Here is a 21683-nt window from a genome sequence, read left to right as displayed (position 1 = left end):
CGGTGTCTTAAGAGTGATATTCGTCCAATGCAATGCAATACAACCGTTCATTCGTTCATTCATTCATTAACTTGAGCACGTGTGCGCAGCAGTCTCTATTCTAAGTAATTTGTTAATTCTAGCTTTCCGTGTTTATTTATAATCGTTTGACCTGCGTAGGCCCATCGTAATCCGTATCATCCCCGTCGTCGCAACCTTTCGGGAGTGGCAAGCATTTCGCAGTTGCAATCGTTCGTCCTGTTGCAGTAAACCCTTCTGGACCAAGAGCACCCAGAATGATTATGTTCGCTTCTTGACACTAGCGAGTCCTTCAAGAGGCGGTGGCGTGGTGATGGATACGCACCCGGGAACTAGCCTCAAGAGTCGCCAAATTGCATGGTCGCCGAGTTATAGTCCGGGGTGTTGATTTGCAAATCTGAAGGCATGAAGGGTGGAAAGAGCACGCTCCCATAGATATCGTTGGATGGAGGGACACTCTCAAGGCCGGCGGAGGACGTCTGCTGCTCCTCCTCGAGCAGCGACGCGAAGAGGTCCCAGCCCATTTGTTCGTCGTTTGAAACTGCGCACGAGCCCTGCGTCATCATGTTCTGCAAACTGTTGGCGAGCGACTGAACAATGCCCTTTGCGGAGAGAGCGGTCGGGCAGGTTGGGGAGAAGAACTCGAAAACGGCCTGGGCGCGTGTGAGGGAGTCGAGCGCCCGTGGTACCACGGAGCTCAGCGAGTTAACAGAGACATACGCCATAATTGTCAGCGTCGCATTCCAGAGCGGCTGCAGGACCTCTGACCAGCCATAAAGGACGTCAGACATGGAGCAGATGGCGAAGACCGTGTCGACGGTTATGGTTGCGTGGTGTAGGGCGCTGGCAATGTGCTGCTCCACGTGGGGCTGCTGAGAAGAGGGTGGTGAAATTATGCCGCTAGCATCGTTAGAGTGGGCGTAGTGTAGACGTATGAAGGGACGCTGGATCAGCGTAAATACGTTGTGATAATGGAGTTCTAAAAGCACCGCTTGCCGCCGCAACCAGCCGGGCAGGGCCAGGACACGATTAAAGTCAAGCATCTCAGTATTGCCAGAGCCGTTCCCAGACTGGCTCAGCAGCAGCAGCTCTGAAGGTAGCTCGTTGCGCCAGACTTGGAGGTTTTGGAGCGCGGACGCGAGATTGCGGGCGTGACCTTCGAGAGCGGCCGGGCTATTGCCAGCGTCATCGACGAGGTCCGCGGTCGAGACGCACGCGCCAATATCAGTCACAATAACGGCGAGGTTGACCAAACGTGTGGAGTAGGTGTAAGCGTTCATGCCTTCGTGATAACTGGGGGAGGAGAAGTAGCGGGCGAGGGCGTCCTCGGCAGGAAAGGGACATTTCACCAGGCTTTTCTGGCTGGCGGGGGGCATGTCGAGCTGCAGCGAGCACTGGAGATCCAGGGAGAAGACCATCCACCACAGTTGCATGCGAGCAGTCTTTCCGACCTCGGGCAGATGGCTCGGTGGTGGTCGGTGGAGTTTGGCAATGTAGGCCTTGCGGACAGTGATGCCGAGCAGGTTGTATGCGTCACGGAACGCATTGCCCTTGATAAGGTAGAGGACCATGAGAGCATGGCATCGGAGGACCTCTAAGGTCACATCTGTGTTTGTTCTCATGCACTCACGACAGCGATGGAAGTATTCAAAGCCGGGCCAGGTGGCTTCCGGTGAAGGCGCTGCGTGGTAGTACTGCCGGGATGGTGGCTGCTGGAGGCCCAATATCCGCCCGTCAAGGCCCGTGGCACGGCTATGTTGTATGCCCAGAGCGATCATGGAATCGACTAGGGCGGACCTTGCCGAATACTCATCAAACATCGTCGGTGGTGGCAGGGCATCGAGTTCGGCGAACTCGGTCTTGCTGATTATCTGCAGCAGCGGATGGCAGTCGTCCCAAAAAAGCCATAGATAGTAGCTCCATTGGTTCTTCAGCAGCGCGTTCGACGCGAGAGGACGTTCCCCGGAGGGGACGGTGGGATGCGGGAGCTGAGGAAAGAGGCAGCCGCCGAGGGCAGAGGTATGTGAGAAGACTGGCTGCCCGCTGGCAAAGAAGCCCTGGACATGCGCCAGATTGAAACATTCCTTGGGGACATTATCCGGTGGAGTTCTTGTCGCCCATGAGCTATCATGGCTCATGCTCATGCGAGAGGCAGGAACATATGGGCTGTTCGGACTGGTATTGGCGGTGGGGCTGCTGGTGCTCGCGCTGTTATCGCGACATGCTGTGCGTAACGGCGAGCGCGAGGGCGATCTTGGAGGAAAGACTGACGACGACACACCTCTCGTGGGATCGCTGGTGTTATTGTTGTTATTGTTGTTGTTATTGTTGTTGTTGTTGCTGTTGGTCTGAGAGGAGCGAGGAGGAGCGTAGGAAACGATGCATTTTGCCTTGATGCTGACGCATTGTGCGCAAGGCTTCTGCTCGTCACACTTGATACGATGCAGGCGGCAGCGGTGACAGGCTCGGGCGGCCTTTTGCCGCTTGGCCAGCGCATGAACGGTTTGCTCGGCGCTGGGGTGAGAGTCTGTGCCACTAATCTTCTTGCTGTTCTTGTTGCTGGCGCGAGCTGATCCGGTGCCTTTGCTCTGGCTGCGAGCCTTGGCAGGCGCGGCAGAGAATCGGTGAAACATGTGAGGCTCTGTTGCGCTCTATCCGTTGATCGCGATGCTCATGGGTCTCCGCGACGAGAGAGGGGTTTCCTGGTGGACGCTTGCAGGAACCTTGGAGGTATTATACTTGCAGCAATCGGGGGGCCTTGCAGCAGCGATCCTGCAGGATGGATGTATGATGCCATGGGGTCTTCTCGCGTCTCCGATAAGCCTCGCCGAAACGTTCCAAGCGCCACGAACTTTGGAACCCACTGAGGTTGCTGACTAAGCCCCTTCCCTAATCGTTCGTCGTTGGTCGTAATGATGTACTAGACCTGCCAGCTTTAAAGTGGACGTCGCAAGCTGCAAAGGCAACTCGGGTAACATATGGCATGTCGATCTACATTTGATTATTTATATTTCCCCAATTTCCAGTGTATTAACTCGGTTCAAATGATTCAGAAAGTCCTGGGCTTGAAAATCGAATAGTATGCTTAATACTGGCAGATCAATTTGCGGACAGAAGAATGTACTCATACAGTTTATTGATGGAACCGGCTCGAATGCACCTGGCACTTTTAATTTTCCTGAAAGGTTTTGTCTCATATGTATCACCTAGTCAGACCTATGGAGGCGGCAGGACAGGAATGGTTCTTCATTGCAAATCACTTTTCTTCGGTATATCCTATTTATGGCTATTTATAGAGGATGATTTTGTCACTATACGAGATTAATTTATTTCCTCGCCAACGGAGTGATCTTCAACTGCCCATTTTTCACATTCCAGCAGGGGTGAGAATCCAAAGGACCATCTGTGATTTTCGGTCGTCCGTCTCTAAGCAGTAGGCGGTGATATTCCTTGCGAGGGTCTCACATCAACATAGCGATGGATGTAACTCCCGGGAACGACAAATCTATATTAAGTACCCACTATAGCTGGCTTTAGATACCAGACGTTAGCGCATGGAAGCAAAGAGGGGCTTCCCCGTATCCAGTGGAGCCCATAGTGGGTCTTGGTATATCAGGCCGCCACGGCGGGTACCTCGGCCAGTTCCGCGACCCTCCCGGTCTCCATATGTCCGCACGGGGGGGCCCGGCCGCTACCGGTCCCACCCATTTTCGCGATAGAAAATGGGTCATTTGACGCCCTTCAATCAAAAAGTCCGCACGCACAGATTTGGCTCTGTACGTCTGTCTGTTGGTCTCAACACCCATTCTCCATTAGGGGTACGATGCGAGGGATAGAAGGTTCACCCACCAGTGGTGGCGAGGTCTACCGGATATCCTGTCCCTAGAGCTGGAGCCTACAGGTCCTCTGCGAGCCTGACTGTCTGGAAACTTTCTAAAGGGTCCCGATGCTGGGTACGATCCTAGAAACAGGAGGTCTTATTGGCAGATTGAGAAGACAATGAATGAGTGGTCTTCCCGGACTTTTTAGAACTAGCCATTCTTCGACTTTAAAGACGTTATAGGCTCCACACAAGGGGGTGAACGTGGTGGAAAGATAGCAAGCCTGTGGTGAGATTTGAATCCTCAAGATGATTTTCAGAAAAAAAAACCGGGTAACCGTTGTCTTTGCGAGTAAGAGAGGGATAGTTCACGAGTTCAGCATCCTTTACCTCGGCTTGGGGTCCGTGCACTTCATGATGCACTGCTAACCTCTAACTCTTACGCGCTATCTTTCCACTAATTCTTCAAGCATGTTCTGGGCTTACAAGCCACCTCTAGGCTACAAGCATTTCGCTAGACTCACCGGTATGTACCGCTTTGGCATATCAACCCTGCCGATCTGCCGGTCAATAGACCCTGAGATTGGTGGCAAACTGTGCCCCAAAACTTTGAAAGAATATGGACCTTTTACACAATTTGATTCGTTCTCCAGGGGGGGAGGGCTTAAATCTTGATCAGTGCGTCATTTGCTGCACCGTGCGCTGTCATCGCTCAGTCTAGCGGTTGCATTAGCGCCTTGGGATGAGATTGTGGAATATCTTGGCTACTCAGCCAAATTTCCAATTCTAGTTAGTCTGTTCTTTGATGCGATTTGCTTCTTTTGGGGTGGTTAGCTGACTAGTCTCATTCGAACCAATAGTTACACGCTATCAACATATACGACGAAGCTTAACATGGACCGTCCTGACACGCTAAAGAGCACGAACAATCTAGCCTTGACATACTGGAATCGGGACCAATCGGAAGAGGCGGACCGGCTCTTTATCTAGGTCTTTGAGAATCTCAAGACGAAGCTTGGTGCGGACCATCCCGACAGGCTAACGAGTATGGCCAACCTAGCGTTCTCGCATTGGGGCCTAGGCCGATGGGAAGAGGCAGAGCAGCTCGGGATACAGGTCTTCAAGTCTCGCGAGACGAAGCTTGGCAAAACCCATCCTGATACGCTAAACATCATGAACAACCTAGCGTCGACGTTCTGCAACTAGGGCCGGTGGGACGAGGCAGAATAGCCCCAGGTCCAGGTTAAGAAGAAGGCTTGCAAGGCAAAATCCGGCGCGGACTTTGCCCACACGCTGGCGAGCATGGTAAACCTTGCCTTGACCTGACAATTTAGAGGTCGTCAGGCGGAAGCAATATGTTTGCTAAGAACCAGCGTGGCCAAGCAACGACTAGACTCCGCTCATTCCAATACTTTTGCCTTTTATGATGTTTTGCAGGAGTGATTAAGGGATCCAGCTACCGAGCCATGATCAATTTACCTTTCATTGTTCATCTTTTACCTTTAGGCCTCAGTATATTCGGTAGTATAATTTGGGTTACCATTCGCAATGATTCCTTCCACTAAGGCCAATGCGTATCGGCCTGCGGCATTTCCCTTACAAGACCAATGATATGGAATCATATCGCTATGGTGGCGATTTGGGATCTCAGAAACTGAGAGACGCCTTGTTGCAGTGTCCCTCTGTACTCTAATCTACAAAGAGCCAGGCTCGACAGGATCGCTCGCACCGGACTTGGAAGCACGACTGGGTACGATGTAATCGTATCTCACCCGCTGGTGGCCCGCTACGTAGCCGGATTAATAAACCGAGCTTAGATTCTTGATCAATTCCGCCAAATTGAACCGGAACCCGAAAGAAAATGACCACAAACGAGCCGACCTTGAGACCATAGAGTAGGTGCGAAGATGATGCGCATCCAATATTGAATGCAGCAAAAGCCAGGTCACCAAGAATGGTCAATATGCTCGCACTCTGCCGAAGCCCTACGGCAACGCAGTCAATTGCGAATGTGGTGGTTGAAGAAGTCCTGATGCCGAACGGGTAGAGAGGCAAGGGTACGGAAATGCAGAAGAATGCAGTGAGCATTATTTGATCTACTTTGAAGGGGTTCAAGGTTTCTCGGATTGTTACACGTTCATTTCTATGTAAATCTCGATAAGCTTTCCTTTGTATTGTCTTTTTCTGCCATGTATGGTGTTTAGGACTTCACCTTTTTGCTTCGATTTGGACAGCAGTGCCTGAATAATCTGACCCAACTAGTTAGGCACCGTTTGGTCAATTGCCCCAAATACCTGCAGTCTTTGCTCCAAGGGAAGCTTCTGTGGTTTTTCTCCTGGCGCGCTACCATCTTTTGGAACGCCAAATACCATTTGTGCTTTGAGCTTCCAGTTCGATGGGACACTCCACGTCTTCTGCACCTGGGCATCGATGAGAGGGTTGTAGTGCTGCAGGTTGACCCCCAGCCCCAGGGCCTCGAGGGCGGTCCACAGGTAGTACTGGTGCATGCCGTTGCTCTGCTGCACCCACTCATCTGTCTTATCCTTATAGATGTCCGGGGCGTTCTCTTTCATCGCGGTCGCGCATGATTGGTCATCCCAGAACAGTATAGTTCCGTAGGCGTTGGCAAAGTTGGCGATGCGGTCCTTGGTGCCCTCGTTCCAGCGCTCCTCGCCAATCTTCGCCAGCAGTGCATCTGCAGTGATTAACCAGAGTTTCTTGTGGTCGTCTCCGAACACGACCGTCAACCGGGCCGACTGGTTGTCAAAAGCAGATGGGACGGTGAGGATGGCGGCCTCCGCTAGCTTAACTATGGTGCTGTCGGGAACCGTCGTCTTTGAATCGAGGGCGCGGATGGTGCGACGCTTCTGGGTTGCCTCGGAAAAGCTCATTGTGATGATTGGAGATGCCATTGTGAGACTGGCGAGACGGGATGATGCTGATGCTGATGCTCTGCTTAAGGTTCGAAAAGTTGAGTGAAAGATGAGAGAGGCCACGGCGGCATGAGCCAGCCTTATAGTCATGAGGCAAAACGGTCGGATTTTTTGAACACACTATGAGTTCGTCAGCAGCATAATTAATATTGTTGGTAATGGGAAGCCAATGCATGGGGTCCAGCGCTGTCTATAATAGAGTGTTCCGGAACTGAGCCCTGAAATTACCGCATTCGGACCTCGGCCCCACATCGGCCCCGGAGCGAGGATGGCAGAATTACCAAATGTGGTAATATGTCTTCTGGAATGCTTATATATACGATCTTGGACCTGTTGGATTGAGCCCTTCGATTAGAAATAGTCCCTATAGACTCGATTTAAATCTGCACCAGTACCACGTCATCACCCTGCAGATGATCAATCGTCATGGAGGTGACCTAGCGAGGTATACCTTTCGGCAGCGACCCCCTTTATAGCCCTCGTCGAGACTGCGACTGTCACCTCTTTCCAACAAACAACAAGAGCAATGGACTTCATCAGACGCCACTTCAGAGAGTCCACCTCGACGTCCGTCGTAGAGTCGGACGAGGAGCTTTTCTTCGACAAGGATGGCCACCTCGAGTTTGCACCGAACGACCCCGAGAACCCAAAGAACTACTCGTATGGACGCAAATGCTACATCACCACTATCGCCATCTGCCTCGTCATGAACGCCACATTCTCATCTTCTGCCCCGTCCGGCTCTTTCCAGGGTGTCAGTGATGACCTCCACGTTTCTGTCGAAGCCGCTGGCCTCGTCACCACCCTCTTCCTCCTAGGCTACTGCGCTGGTCCGTTGTTCTGGGCGCCCTTATCCGAGTTCTATGGCCGTCGCTGGATCTTTTATATCTCCTTCACCTTATACCTTGCCTTTGGCTTCCTCTGCGCCTTTACGCCTAATTTCGCCGGACTCTTGGTTGGTCGTTTCTTGACTGGCACGGCCGTCAGTGCTGCCCTGACGAATGCACCTGGCATCCTCGCAGATATATGGGGGCCCGTCGAGCGAGGCAACGCCATGATCTTGTTTGCCACAATGACATTCGTGGGACCCGCGCTTGGTCCCGTGGTCAGTGGATTCCTCCAACTCAAGGAGACGTGGCGTTGGACCTTCTACGTCCTCCTCTGGATGGCGGGTGCCACCGAGCTGCTGCTGATCACTCTTCCGGAGACCCTCCCCATGATGGTCCTGCGTAATAAAGCCCGCCGCCTACGCAAATTACCCGGTAAGGAGAGCGTAAAAGCTCCAGTCGAGGCGTCGGATCGCTCCCTGGGAGGTATCTTCAAAGTCGCCCTGACCAGGCCTTGGAGACTTCTCTTCGACCCAATCAGTTTCTTCGTCGCTATATACTATGCCGTCGTCTATACTCTGCTGTATATGCTTTTCAGCATCTACCCTATCGTCTTCCAGCAGAAGCGTGGCTGGAACGCCGGCGTCGGTGAGCTGCCACTGATCGGCACAGTCATCGGCGCGTGTCTCAGGCGGCCTAGTGTTGTTCATCAATAACCAAATAAACCAGAAAAAACACACTGACGACCGCAAATCGGTCCCAGAAGATCGCCTTCCCGGAGCGATGGTGGGAGGGGTGATGTTCGCCGTGACGATATTTTGGTTCGCTTGGACGGCGGTATACAACTCAGTCCACTGGGCCGTGCCAACTGTGGCAGGCGCCTTCCTCGCAACGTCAATCCTGCTTATATTCGTCGTCTTCATCAATTATATCATAGACTCGTACCTGATGTACGCCGCATCCGCCGTCGCAGCAAACACGGTTCTGCGGTCCGCCTGCGCCGCGGCATCCCCACTCTTCACGCAGTACATGTTCGACGCGCTCGGTGTGGGAGGGGCTGGTTCGCTAATCGGAGGCGTGGGCATACTGATGATGCCCATTCCTTTTGTTTTTTATAAGTACGGCGCCGCAATCCGGGCGCGGTCCAAGTTTGCGCCCACGGACGAGACGCCACACCCGCCTGTGGATGAGGAGAAGGCCGTAAATAGTAGATCGCCCAGCCACACCTTTGAGAAGGAGTACGAACCGGTTGATGAGAACACTGGGGGGCACGAGCGAGTGATCGGCTCGAGCGAATTGCCCTTGACGCCGTACGCAAAGGCCGTATCTGATTTTGCAGTCCGAGCATCGGAGTCTAATAAGTATCCATATCAGATTGAATTGCCAAACTCCCTTAAGTAAGGGGTGGCGGGGCCGCAGGGAGGCGGGATTACGGGTAGTTATCGATGGTTACTATACGTTAATAGCATAATTCAGCTACCATGATTAACATCTTAATGAAGTGATATCCGTAACTTTAATGATATCGTATGTTCCCCAAACCCTCCAAAGTTGCCTGATTCAAGAATGGCACTCATTTTCACTTCAAAGACCTCTCGTTCCGCCCTTTCTTCCACCTAGTAACCCACTTTCACGCACTTGCTTCCACCATACCCTCCTATGCTAGCTATCTCTTCTTGTCCCTGCGAATATGTCACCTCTTCGTAGTGGGTGTCTCAATCTAGCCAGTCCGATAGCTCTTCACGCGCCTTATTTTGGTCTACTTAATTAGCACTTAATCAAGACGTTGATCTGGAAGGTATTTGACCTACTACCGGCGACATTAAAAACCCTAATTCTCCAAATCCTTTGCCCTACAATGGTTGGGTTTTGATCTTTGGTATCAATTTCAATTACTTCAATTAACGAAGAAGATACTACTCTACGGGGGTGAAGTAGGTGATAAAGTGGGTTGGAGTGAGAGCAGAGCGGTGAGCCTAGAGGAGTAAATGGCAGAATGTCCGAAAGGAGCAATTCGCACTAGACGTAGTGGGGGTCCTCTAGTTAGTTGTTTTTCCGTATTTCGTCGCAGGTCACTTCCCCCTTCTAGGTGTCCGAAGATGCGATCCGGTCTCGGGTGATATATGTGTCATGTGTGGCTTCAGGTAGCTTACAATATGTCGGATCATACATCAAGAGGCAATGGCTTTGAAGGTTGGTTGTACGATGCTCCGTCTATTCTATTCGAGTTCTCCGTGAGGTGTCATATCACGTTAAACTAGCTGCCATGAGGAACAACACATCTGAGGAGGGTGCGAGCCTGAATTGGCCCCATGCAAATCCTGATGCCTCTGCTGCCTCTATTGCCTCTGCCGTCATCAACGAAGACTACCACATAATGGGCCAAGATTCTATACCAGCAAAGAGCCTGGCCACCTTGGGCCAGTCAATTCAGCAATCCCAACCTCCTGCAGCGCAGACGCTATCTCTAGCATGCGAGTCCGTCTTCGTGGCCGTAATCTGCCTTGCCCAGTTCCTCACGCAGGCCGGCGTGGGCTCCGTCCTCGCCATCCTGCCCGTCCTCAGCGCCAGCCTTGGCATCACGAACCGTGGCGTCCAGGCCTGGCTGATCGCGGGCTACAGTCTGACGGTCGGTACCTTCATCCTCGTATCCGGCAGGCTTGGTGACCTGTACGGCCACAAGCGCGTCCTGCTGGCGGGCTATGCATGGTTCGGCGCGTGGTCCATCATCGCGGGTCTCGCAGTGTACTCCGGCTCCGTGCTTTTCGTCTTTGCGCGCGTTCTCTCGGGTATTGGGCCGTCGCTGATGCTGCCAAATGCACTCGCCATCCTCGGCGTCATATACCCGCCGTCGCCGCGCAAGAACCTTGTCTTCGCCCTTTTCGGCGCCGTCGCGCCAGGTGGCTGCGTGGTAGGCGCTGCACTTGCGAGCTTGTTCGCGATCACCTGGTGGCCATGGTTTTTCTGGGTAATGGGAATCACGCTACTTGCGATTGCTGTGCTGGGGTATCTCGTGATTCCTGAGGACCCGCGGGTGCTGAGTGGGAGGTCGCTCTCGGTGCTGGAGTTTATCGAGGCCGTGGATGCCCTGGGCGGTGCACTGGGGGGTTACGGCGCTGGTGCTTGTCAACTTTGCGTGGAACCAGGCCGGCGTTGTGGGGTGGTCCGAGCCGTACGTCTACATTCTATTGATCCTCGGCGTCCTCCTCGTGCCTGTCTTCTTCTGGGTCGAGTTTCGCGTAGCGCGGTCGCCACTGCTACCATTTGACGTCTTGAATGGAGAGGTCGGGGTGGTGCTCGTGTGCATTGCGTGCGGTTGGGGCAGTTTCGGTGAGACTGCCAACCCTTAACGGGACGGACCCAGGAAGGCTGACAATATGAAGGTGTCTGGATCTTCTACGTTTTTCAGTTTTTTGAACATACAAGAGGCGCAAGTCCCCTCCTCGCGACAGCATGGTTATCTCCCGTCGCAATAACGGGCGCCCTGGCTTCCCTCACTACTGCCTACCTGCTTGGCCGTGCGCAGCCTGTGACGATCATGGTAATCGCCATGGCCGCCTTCACCGCCGGCAGCATCATCATTGCCACTGCGCCAGCAAACCAGGCCTACTGGGGCCAAAGCTTTGTGATGAGCTTAGTGATTCCATTTGGCATGGGTAAGTGCGAACTTCAGACATGATCCAGCGGTCAATCCACTAACACGATACCCAGATATGAGCTTCCCAGCCGCAAGCCTTATCATCTCCAACGCGGTACCACGTGAGAAGCAGGGTGTCGGTATGAGTCTCGTCAACACAGTAGTCAACTACTCCATCTCCATCGCGCTCGGCTTCGCGGGGACGGTCGAGATCCAGGTCACGAAGGGTGATCCAGGCCCCGGGGCGGCGCTAAGAGGGTACAGGTCAGCGTGGTACCTTGGTACCGGGCTTGCAGGACTCGGGCTGTGCTTCAGTGTTGTCAATCTTGCGATAATAAAGATTAAAGCGAGATCGAAGCTGCCAGGGGGCAAAGTCGAGGGCAGGTTAGATCTGGAGCGTGTTAAGCCGAAGTCAAATCCGGGAGACTCGTGTTAAAAATCGTTTAAATGAGTAGATGTCGAATTGAGAGGGTTAAAAAATGAGTGATAAAAGATTATGAATGATTACACACACAGTTTATCAAGACCCGGCGGCTGAACCGAAAGGGCACCTATCACTGATCTAAAAATACACGCCTTAGCTACTGCTGTGCCTCCTTAAAGCCCATACAGGATTACTATTAGTATATATTATCTCAGATATTAATATCTTAGCGCGTCCTTGTGAGTTAGTACTTAATAAGTACACTTGCTTGAAGGCGCTTCTCTATAATAATCAACACTGCTTCGTCTCTTTCCTAGAGCTTGCTAACTAGGTTGGGATGTAGCGGATAGTATATTGGCGCTGAAAGGAATGAAGTTTATCTCATATCTTTTATCTTCACTCTTACCTTCACCTTTATCTTCGCCGTCTTTATCTTTTTCTTTATCCTCATCCTCTTTATTATTGCTAATTGGAACTAGGGTAAATTGGCCTATTCTTGTCTCTTGTTGTTAACTAGCTTACTGTCTCTCTTCAGCTGTAGGCTCTTCCTCCTTATCAGATTCACCTACAAAATCTATTGTATTAAGATCAAACTCAGAGATACAGTAATATATCATAACATCTTGTATAGTAGTCTTATTAAGATAACTCTGTCGATAATAGTGTATATCATGAGCAGACTTAAAGAGACACTCCAGACCAATGCCGCCAGCAGGGACAGTGAATATATTATGTGCTGTACTTACGAGTGTAGGATATTAATACTTATACTCCCGCCAGAAATTACAGAGATTCTTGTTTAATATACTTATTAACGAATAGTTAGAATGAAAAATCAGCGGATATTCAAACTGGAAGTAATACACCTAGATAGATATAGGCATAACCTACTGATGGGTAGACATCGGCACGACCCACTGATGGGTCCTAAATACTAAAACCCAACCCAACCCCATAACCCTATGGGTTTTACCCAATAACCCATAAAATACCTATTTAGACCCAAAGTTCTGCATAAATTATTCATAAAATTATTTTTCTATTTTTTTTTTAACTTTTTTACTAGTAAAAAACTAGCCTTTTTAGCTTTAAAATTCATCAAAATTAAAAAAGTTTACATTACAATGGGGCCCTAATAGATTACCCACTAGTGGGTTTTCGTGAGTCGTGCCGATGTCTACTCATGAGAAACTTAGATTAAAGACGTAGGCCTTTCTGCTACCGTACGTTATGAAACTGGTGGAACCGCTCCACTCTCCAATTGACATATTTGCTCTTTAGACTAAAACTCACCAGGATATATTCAGAGTTCGTCCGTGACTTATATATATATTCCTTCATACGTAGGTTACATAATGGTTTTGGGCATGTATTCATATAGACATCAGACACCTCCATCCGTCTCCTGACGGAGATTAACGACGAAGTCAATTGATTTGCACCGTCTTACATCTGCCGGGAGTAAACCCGACCGGGGCCCTTGAGATTCCAGGAGTGCGTAGCACAGAAGTTCCGGGACAATGCAAAGATTGATTGACCTATCAAGACCTTGCACCGCAGTGGCAGGACAACTGAAAAATGAGGCTCGCCCGACTGGGGCAAGAGCTATCCCAATCTACGACTCCTACCAGTTCTCCATAGGCAGAAATTTCTGTTGTTCCCTCAACTTGGCCTCTTTGCGAGGGCGCCAATAATGGCCTCACTTGCGCCCCATTGAATGGGCCTGGCCACAGGCCAAGTCACGACGGCACAAACCTGCCATCGTGGCCTATTTCCCCTATAGTCTTCCTTCTTCTCCCCTCCCTGCTCCCTCGATCATGAGTGTATCCCCCCCCACCCTCCTCCCCGTCTATTTAGGGGCCCTTTCCTTCACAGTCTTCGTTTTTTTTTTGCCCGCCTTTCCTGCTTCCTCGACCTTGGGTGTATCTCCCAATACACCTGCCACTCGTCCTACTATAAGTGTACTGCTGACCGCTTGACTGTAGCGTGGTTTCGTGGCCTCTATCCCTCCCGTGTCCTCCGTACCTTCGCCGCCCCTGCGCTCTCCCCGATCTCACCAATGAAGCGCTCTCGATCCCGAAGAAGTAGAAAACTGGGAATTGCCTGTGGCGAGGATAATATAACTGCGATCTCTACTAGTGACTCCGATGAGCAGGGCGATGCTACCTATGAGACGGATCTGACGGAGGCGGACGATTCTCCAAGCCCACGAAAACGTCTCCGGTCGGATGAGAACTGCTCCGTCTTGGAGCTAGGGCTCCCTGGCGAGTTAGCAGAATACTACGATGATCCAGTAGATGATGATGGAATTGATCTGTCTGAGATTCCTGAGGATATCGACGGAGATCTCCATCTCGAATACACCATGTGAGCGTATGTCCACCGCTATTATCGAGGGTCTTGTTCAGTGGTTTTCCCGTTGTGGAGGGCTTAAAATCCATAGAAGATAGGAATAGAGATTGGATAATATCCAGGAGCAAAAAAGCAACAGGTATATTCTACCGGGAGTGATGGCAAATGGTGGCCGGTGCCCTAGGTGCAGTGTCCGATCCCTGAGCCCAGCGTCCGCTTTAAAACAAGGTTACCTGTCTATTGACCGTGGCACACCAAGGGCTAGGGTTAGTGGGGGTGGAATGTGCGATAACTAATGGTACCGTGGGAGAGCGGAAAAAAGAAAGAAGGAAAGAAAGACGGAGCAAAAAAAGAGAAAGCAAAACTAGACCAATAGATCAGGAGAAAACAAAAGAAAGGAAAAGTCTTCTTGAAAAGATTGCCAACGTGAGGATATATTAACTATCATATTGTTTAGTCCTATCAGCCCCTCCCAAGCCCCCCCGCGCTGCCAAACCTCAGACAGTAGATCAGCTACTCAATACCATTAAACTGCGGTCACCAATCCCAAGCCATGAAAGATCCATCAAACTGTTCGTGGCAGAATATGGAGTCAGCCTTTAAGCCGCTGCGGGTGTTAACTCCGGCACATTCAGCCGATGAAACGGCTCACGGATGCGATTGCCATCTACTAGAAGTCATCAAAATTGGGTACAGAACTCGAAGAAGGCAGTGTATGTTAGTGAAATCGTTTAGAGTGGATAGGGCAGAGGTTTTTCGCGCTTTTGAGAGTCTGTTTAAGAATATATATCGTGGTCATATGCGCCTGGGCTTCAAAATCTCCGATGAAAGTTTATCTAATATATAATCACAATCAAGGGGATAACCCTTCATTTGAGGACTTCTTTCATTCTGTTTTCATGCATCACTTCATTGGGGTTCTCGCATTCTCGCATTCTCGCATTCTCGCATTCTCGCAATCTCGTGTTTCACATAAACCACGAAGTCAAGGCGGAGTTAATGGCTTTATTAACACACTAGTCAAACACCTTATCGCCAAAATTCAAAATGTCTTCCGAATTAGGACAAGTTGAAGCGTGTCATATGGACCTTTCCTCTCATCTCCAGATCCAAAGTTAGAGCTGATTCTATAAAGATTTGCTAATATTGACTAGTATAATCCTAACGTTAATTAGAGTAAAGTTTATTTTTTACTGAACTGAGTAAACCTTTAGCTATACTGTTTTACCCCCAAGTTTCTGCTGTTACGCAATATGCAGTGTTCAAGACGCCTTTGGAATAGCGAAATCTCCCAGTTTATTCTCTGTAATTGTGACAAATACAAAGCTTTCTCTCTTACAACTCTTAAATGTGAAGTATCATACACCACCCGATTCTCCTTCTTCCCTCCCCCCTTTGACCTCTCACTGCACAGTAAAATTAAGATAACCCTGCCCCTCAAAACCCTCAAGAGTAATCATCTGGAAAACTGGATTACCCGGTGCCAGTCCCAACTTCTTCCAGCCATTAAAATGGGCAGCGACATTGACCGTGCCGGTCGTGCGATGAGTACGTCGAACCGACCAGTACTGCTTGAAGCTAGTCACACCATAAATCTCAGCCACGTTGTCGTATGAAAGACTGTACACGTCGTAGATACTGCCATCACTTTCAACCTGGCCAAGGATATTTCCATTACCCGGAGTGCCGGTGCCGTGGGACTCGACAATATACCACTCGGTGACGGGGTCGGTAGTCCATCCGTAGATAGCCAAAGTCCAATCACCGGAAGCAGTAAAGTAGCCGTCCCAAGTAATAGAGCTATCACTCATAAGTTAGTGTTAACTGGTGCTGGCCTAGATACTATATCCAGGAAACTCACCGAGGGCTGCCCCCCCTTGTAGCCCTTTCCGCCTAGGAATTCCGTGTCGCTGGACAACTCCCATCCAACTTGGAACTCGCCACTATTGGGGAACTCGGTGTAACCAGCAGAGGCCTTGTTGTCATTGTAGAGGGAGTAATAGAATCCGGCAGCGTTCACGCCATCTTGGCTGTTACTGAAAGCAGTCGAGCGTCGTTCGATTCCTTCATTCAAGGTGACATTGCCGAGGATTTCAGCGTGTCTCTCATGGGTGCCGACAGGCTTGGACAGAGTCGGTGTGGTAAGTCCTAGAAGGGCCGGTACGAGACTAACAAAATACTTGAGAGACAACATATTCGCAGTCATTCACTTTGAATATCCTCATCATGAGGCGGGACTACAAGCTGGGGGTTTCAGTCTTTTATACTTGGCCAAGACCTATATATTTTAATTATAATATCGGTGTGGAAATTGGACAGAGACCCTCCGTAAGAGTCAAATTGCATATTCCTCCATTAGACACCTTCCTAGCTTCAAGCTTCGTATAACTTTGATTCCCTATTTGTAGACGGAGTCCCGTTTTCACCGATCTGTATAGCGGTCGAGATCACGCAATCAGTCAACACGTGTAGGCCATACTCTGACAAAGAATGAGTAATAACGCAAAGAAAGTTTTTATATCATGTATCTGAAACGTGCCGAAAGCCGTGTCGTCGACATTTGACCGATTTGGTAACGATTCCGTTTTGAGTAGTACGATGGACCCTTTCTGAATAGATAGAGGCGATAGCTTTTCGGTGGGGATAATAGCCTAAATTTGGCGCTTAAATCAAACTAACTAAACTAGTTCTTTTATCCATCGACTAAGGGTAGTTAGGTTCTTTTGCTGAAACATGGCAGGATGATCTGAGGCATGCACGGTCCAGCCGGAGATTTTTTAAGGCTGCCACATAGGTCTAAAAGTATCCGTGTCTTTCTTAGCGGAAGCGGTGGGGCTTTCTAGGCGAAGTCAAATTAAGAGCTCGGCAAGTCATGCATACTGAACTGCCGAGTACCGACCACTTTCGAAGCTATTGCTCTACATATCTTTTCTTAGTAGGTCTAGCTTTGGACCCACCAAGCACCAAGTAGCGAAGCTTCGCCATCGTTTACAGCCCTCTTGATTGGTTAGCGCAAAAGTGTCTATAATCCGTATGTCGAGTCCAGGTGAAGCAAGGCTTCATCAATCCAGATATTTACATCCATCCAGATATTTACTCCATTACTTTCAAGAATAAGATCTCAGTAGACGATAAAGAGCCACAGATTCTCACACGATTAATCGTTCGAACACAAACTGAAACTCCTTGGCCTTGGCAGCCAGCTAACCGCCCCACTACTACACTTGATAGCTGGGCAAACCCCTGCATGAGCTGCCTCGACTGAATTGGTTTCAGGTATTTTTTAAAATGGCCAAGAGTCTATGTACAAGATTTGGGAACGTATACAGGATGACAGACAAGAATATAAATACTGATATCTAACCACGCCGATCTTGAGAGTTTTCTTACAGCATCTCATTCTTTTCTTCTTTTCAATTCATATCCTGCCGGCAGGAATTCGTTAACACTCTTTCTCGACCATATTTTCTTCTGTTCTTCAATTTCCCTCGAGATGAAGTACTTCGCAGGCTTTCTCGGAGTAGCCGCTGTGCTGGCCCAATCTGCTTCGGCACACTACATTTTCAGCAAACTCGTCCTAAACAACGAAGCTTCCGCGGACTGGCAGTATATCCGCGAGACTACTCGCACAGTTGTCTACGAGCCCACCAAGTTCACCAATACTTACGACAATCTGACTCCCAGCGATGCTGATTTCCGCTGCAACTTGGGCTCTTTCAGCAACGCTGCTAAGACGGAGGTTGCTACTGTCGCTGCGGGTGATACCATCGGGATGAAGCTGTTTTACGATACCAGTATCGCGCATCCTGGACCTGGTCAAGTTTGTATGTTGATACCTACCTATTTCCGGTTAAGTATGTTTGAGTACTGACCAATTTCATCTAGGGATGTCCAAGGCACCCACCGGTAACGTCAAGGAGTACGAGGGTGATGGCGAATGGTTCAAGATCTGGGAAAAGACTCTTTGCGATGAGAACGCTGATCTCACTACGAATGCTTGGTGTACATGGGGTATGTCAGAGTTTGACTTCCAGATTCCCAAGAACACCCCGCCTGGCGAGTATCTTGTTCGTGCCGAACATATGGGTCTTCATGGTGCGCAGGCCAACGAGGCCGAGTTCTTTTACAGGTAAGAGATTCACAACTTCGCGACGTCACCTCGTTACTCGTTTGACAGTGATCTAATGATCATGTACAGCTGCGCTCAAGTCAAGGTCACCGGCTCTGGCACTGGCTCTCCCAAGACCACTTACAAGATTCCGGGTCTTTACAATGACAACATGACATTATTCAATGGGCTTAATCTTTGGGTGGATAAGGCGAAGGATGTCGAGGCAGATATTGCGCAGACTCCGATTGGCGATGAACCATGGACTGGTGGTAACAGTGGCAGCTCGTCTGCTTCCAGCTCGTCTGCTTTTAGCTCGTCTTCGATTGCTTCATCGCCTTCCTCGACTTCATCTGCCTCGTCTGCTCCAGCTTATCACTGGGGTTCGTCCTCCTGCGGTAACTACTAGGCCAATTCCGATGCTCTGAGTGAGCAAGCCCGTTTCCTGAGTTATTGTTCGAGTCGCGCGTCTTCAAGGCCATTGAATTACAGCAATTAAGCCCCGAAAGCGCTTCTTCATGTTAAATATGTCTGGGAAATATGGGATGTGGATCTGTCCAGTTCTACGGTGCTCAGATTGGTAATAGGTGTCTTGAGCGGTAATTTATCTTCGTCAGTAGTCATGAATTCATCGTTACACTTTCCCCTTGATATCTTCCATATGTACTCATTTCGTTGGCTAGTGCAATTGTATTTCCTTCTACTGTGTAATCATTGATACCACTACCTAGGTAATTCGTACCAACAATCCTTTTAATTAGAGACTAGATCTCTTCGATACTAATCAGTCCAATTATCAGTTACATTATTCCTAACAATATCACTATGTGCACAAACAGCCGCTCAGCCTCAGCCTCTTTCGCCATACATGCTGTAGCCTGCAAAGGTACATGCTAAATAGTATTTGAAACCGCATCAGTACTAACCATGCAAGACTAAGGCGAACAGGTGGATCGGTCTAGTGCCGCAAGAAAAGGGATATAAGAAGCTGAGCGGACGCGACCACGATCGCAGTCACGGTCACGGTCACGGTCACGGATGTCATTCTATATCGCGCCGCCTCTGTTTTCAGACGGGCCTTGTAAAGAAGCAAATTGTGATATTTCTGAGTCGAGGATAAACCGTCTTTACGGGAACTCACCCTAAAGAAACGGGACCATGGCCGAGGCAAAACTGCTCGGCCAATCAGGCGACAATTAATTCGAGCGAGGGCTGACTCGTTCATGTACGGAGTACTAGAGTGTACGAGAAGAATAAGAAGCGAAACTCAGCTGAAACATTATTATAGTGATCAATTGTAAGTATCGATAACCGACTTAAAGGCAGAAGAAACATTTCATTCTCACAATACACGGACGCGTTTCGCATCTGCTGCCTCTGCTTGACATAGCCGTCGCTGCTTAGCGGGTCCGCATCTCGGAGTAGAGCGGTAAAAGTCGATGATCAAAGCACGCCCGAGCTCTTCACTTCAAAGTACATTATCTCGCCTGAGTTGCTCGTGTATTATTCCAAGTTCTTTGATTTCCTTGTTCGATTTGTGAATTTCGCGGCGAAGTCGCTGCGTCAGGCCCATCTTGGCGGTGCTTTCACCTCCCCAGCCCATTACGAGCATATGGCGGATTTGTCTAGCGCCATGAAGAAAGTGTATCTTTGCTAAATCAATCGTTCCCAGAAACACAGGCATGGTGAATACTTAAGCTTTGCACAAGACCTGATACACCTCTTCGCGGGATACTTCCATCCACAACCCCGAAGTGGTGCCTTTACCGATGACCCGCGTAGCCATATTTCGTGCACGCCAATTTGGAAGGCGCACCGTAAGAGCCACAGCGACCAAAGGGAATGCAACGATCGATGTTCTCGTCTAATTGGCTTTTCAATGAAATCATCAGATCATCGGCAGAGATAGGATGCTGGGTCGGATCCTCGGACCCTCAAGATAGTGGACCACATTAGGACAGAGCTCGTCCCGGTAGTCCTCAGTCTATAAGCTGAGTAAACATCGCTGCCTGCAAAATTCCGCTGCACGGCGTCGATAACTGCCTTCTTGGTCACGTCCTCATTTGCTGGTCCTGACTTCATGTTCTTGGCTTAATCGCTCGAAGATGTGGAGGCTCGTCTAGGTCTTCACTAAAGAACTACTGTGCGATTTTGAAGAATGGTCTATAAATATGGCTATCCCTCTGTCAAATGGCCATGCCTTCATTACACCGCCATTGTCTGTTGAAGAGGCACATCTTATTTACATCGGATACCCGCGATGCGTTTCTCTTCTGTAGTTTTGTCAGTTCTGGCTCTGGCTAATTCTGTTCTGGCTTACCCTGGCGGACACCACATCAGCTGTCGCGAGATCAGCCGTCGGTCACTCATGGGCCTTTAGTGCCGTGACAACGTTGCGAAGCTCCACGAACGACGCATGAAGCGTAGCGTCAAATGTCGCTGGCATAGACACAACACTACTTGGTCTATTCATACTGAAGCCCCCCTACTTCGAAACTATTCAAAATGACACCTGTGTTCTGACTCCTGAGGTCACTCAGGGACCTTATGTCTACCCTACCTCGCAGATTCTGCGCCAGGACACGACCGAGGGCCAGAAGGGTGTTCCTCTGTGGTTGGATATTGGTGTCCTTAACCTGGCCACCTGTGAGCCTCTGGAAGATGTCCTGATCGATATGTGGCACTGCAACGATACAGGATCTTACTCCAGTTTCACAGGTCTTTCTCCCAACACCCCTTTCCTAGAGCTTCTTGAGCAGCTGCACATCAACGAGTCTGACTATCAGATTGGCGTTACTGATCTGCACACCGACGAGACAAATTTCCTGCGTGGCATGTGGCCCACCGACAAGAACGGCATGATGGAGATGAAGACCATCTTCACTGGTAAGTTCAATACATACCCACTCAATCATTCTTGGGTGAACAGCTAACACACACCAAGCTTCTACATTGAACGTTTCATTCACATCCATGTCCAGATGTACACTGGCGTAGGCAGCTTCAATAATTCGAAAGGTTTTGCAGAGGTGTGTGATTCTCACAGGCTAAAGACATGCTGTTTTCCAAAACACCGCAGCAGCTAATGAAATCAAACTTGCTTAAATACAATCTGCCCCGCCAATAGAAACTGACAATTAGTTTACCAGAAAAGTTTCATGACCAATTCAGGCTGAATTTCTAGGAGCGATATAGTTCTTGGAAGTTGCCAAAATGATCACAGCGTTGAAATGACTGCATCTGTTTTTAGTTTGTCGTTTCCAGGAATTGAATTATCGCGCGTTTTAGTTTTCGAGTAGGGCTCCTAAAGGAATCATTATTCGTGAATAATCATGAATCTTTCCAAATGTGGATATGTGGATTGAATAATATGAATTGAATGAAACATAATTCATAGCTATTCATATAAAAAAATACCATACATAACCATTCATTTCATTACATCCCAATAAATCTACCAAGCTCATATTCTCTACCCCATAACAAGTTACATCTGAGACTGTAGCTTTTATCGACGAATTTAGATGCATGCACCACCCTAATGTCATATCTGGTACTGCCATC

The 21683-nt window shown here is 49.5% G+C and overlaps 10 protein-coding genes across 10 annotated transcripts; 6 read left to right on the top strand and 4 right to left on the bottom strand.

Moving 5' to 3' along the window:
- Positions 1–356: 356 nt before the first annotated feature.
- N7533_011589 (uncharacterized protein) lies at positions 357–2651 on the bottom strand (the record flags this gene model as incomplete). The annotated part of the gene is made up of 1 exon (XM_057108239.1): positions 357–2651. One exon carries the CDS (start codon positions 2649–2651, stop codon positions 357–359), a length of 2295 nt encoding a protein of 764 aa, XP_056955617.1.
- A 2757-nt stretch (positions 2652–5408) lies between these two features.
- N7533_011588 (uncharacterized protein) lies at positions 5409–5663 on the top strand (the record flags this gene model as incomplete). The annotated part of the gene is given in 2 exon segments (XM_057108238.1): positions 5409–5522; positions 5541–5663. The coding sequence occupies 2 exon segments, from the start codon at positions 5409–5411 to the stop codon at positions 5661–5663; spliced, it is 237 nt and encodes a 78-aa protein (XP_056955616.1).
- A 433-nt stretch (positions 5664–6096) lies between these two features.
- Positions 6097–6750, bottom strand: N7533_011587 (Nitroreductase; the record flags this gene model as incomplete). Its single annotated transcript, XM_057108237.1, has 1 exon — positions 6097–6750. The coding sequence occupies one exon, from the start codon at positions 6748–6750 to the stop codon at positions 6097–6099; it is 654 nt and encodes a 217-aa protein (XP_056955615.1).
- A 547-nt stretch (positions 6751–7297) lies between these two features.
- On the top strand, positions 7298–8999 carry N7533_011586 (MFS transporter; the record flags this gene model as incomplete). Its single annotated transcript, XM_057108236.1, has 2 exons — positions 7298–8302; positions 8328–8999. 2 exons carry the CDS (start codon positions 7298–7300, stop codon positions 8997–8999), a joined length of 1677 nt encoding a protein of 558 aa, XP_056955614.1.
- An 865-nt stretch (positions 9000–9864) lies between these two features.
- Positions 9865–11671, top strand: N7533_011585 (MFS transporter; the record flags this gene model as incomplete). Its single annotated transcript, XM_057108235.1, has 4 exons — positions 9865–10677; positions 10745–10928; positions 10982–11254; positions 11310–11671. 4 exons carry the CDS (start codon positions 9865–9867, stop codon positions 11669–11671), a joined length of 1632 nt encoding a protein of 543 aa, XP_056955613.1.
- A 2047-nt stretch (positions 11672–13718) lies between these two features.
- On the top strand, positions 13719–14030 carry N7533_011584 (uncharacterized protein; the record flags this gene model as incomplete). The annotated part of the gene is made up of 1 exon (XM_057108234.1): positions 13719–14030. The coding sequence occupies one exon, from the start codon at positions 13719–13721 to the stop codon at positions 14028–14030; it is 312 nt and encodes a 103-aa protein (XP_056955612.1).
- Positions 14031–15414: 1384 nt separating this feature from the next.
- On the bottom strand, positions 15415–16205 carry N7533_011583 (glycoside hydrolase family 11 protein; the record flags this gene model as incomplete). Its single annotated transcript, XM_057108233.1, has 3 exons — positions 15415–15811; positions 15873–15904; positions 15942–16205. The coding sequence occupies 3 exons, from the start codon at positions 16203–16205 to the stop codon at positions 15415–15417; spliced, it is 693 nt and encodes a 230-aa protein (XP_056955611.1).
- A 1299-nt stretch (positions 16206–17504) lies between these two features.
- Positions 17505–18501, top strand: N7533_011582 (lytic polysaccharide monooxygenase auxiliary activity family 9 protein; the record flags this gene model as incomplete). The annotated part of the gene is made up of 3 exons (XM_057108232.1): positions 17505–17835; positions 17897–18140; positions 18210–18501. Coding segments are annotated over 3 exons (867 nt in total), but the record flags the coding sequence as incomplete, so codon positions are not given.
- A 1311-nt stretch (positions 18502–19812) lies between these two features.
- Positions 19813–20201, bottom strand: N7533_011581 (uncharacterized protein; the record flags this gene model as incomplete). Its single annotated transcript, XM_057108231.1, has 2 exons — positions 19813–19983; positions 20052–20201. The coding sequence occupies 2 exons, from the start codon at positions 20199–20201 to the stop codon at positions 19813–19815; spliced, it is 321 nt and encodes a 106-aa protein (XP_056955609.1).
- Positions 20202–20379: 178 nt separating this feature from the next.
- On the top strand, positions 20380–21052 carry N7533_011580 (uncharacterized protein; the record flags this gene model as incomplete). The annotated part of the gene is made up of 2 exons (XM_057108230.1): positions 20380–20480; positions 20542–21052. The coding sequence occupies 2 exons, from the start codon at positions 20380–20382 to the stop codon at positions 21050–21052; spliced, it is 612 nt and encodes a 203-aa protein (XP_056955608.1).
- Positions 21053–21683: the final 631 nt, after the last annotated feature.

Source organism: Penicillium manginii (genome assembly GCF_028828005.1).
Source record: "Penicillium manginii strain IBT 31320 chromosome Unknown utg000008l:1.0-3226943.0:1.0-3228205.0, whole genome shotgun sequence".
Taxonomy (NCBI): domain Eukaryota; kingdom Fungi; phylum Ascomycota; class Eurotiomycetes; order Eurotiales; family Aspergillaceae; genus Penicillium; species Penicillium manginii.
This window is presented reverse-complemented; position numbering and strand designations above follow the sequence as displayed.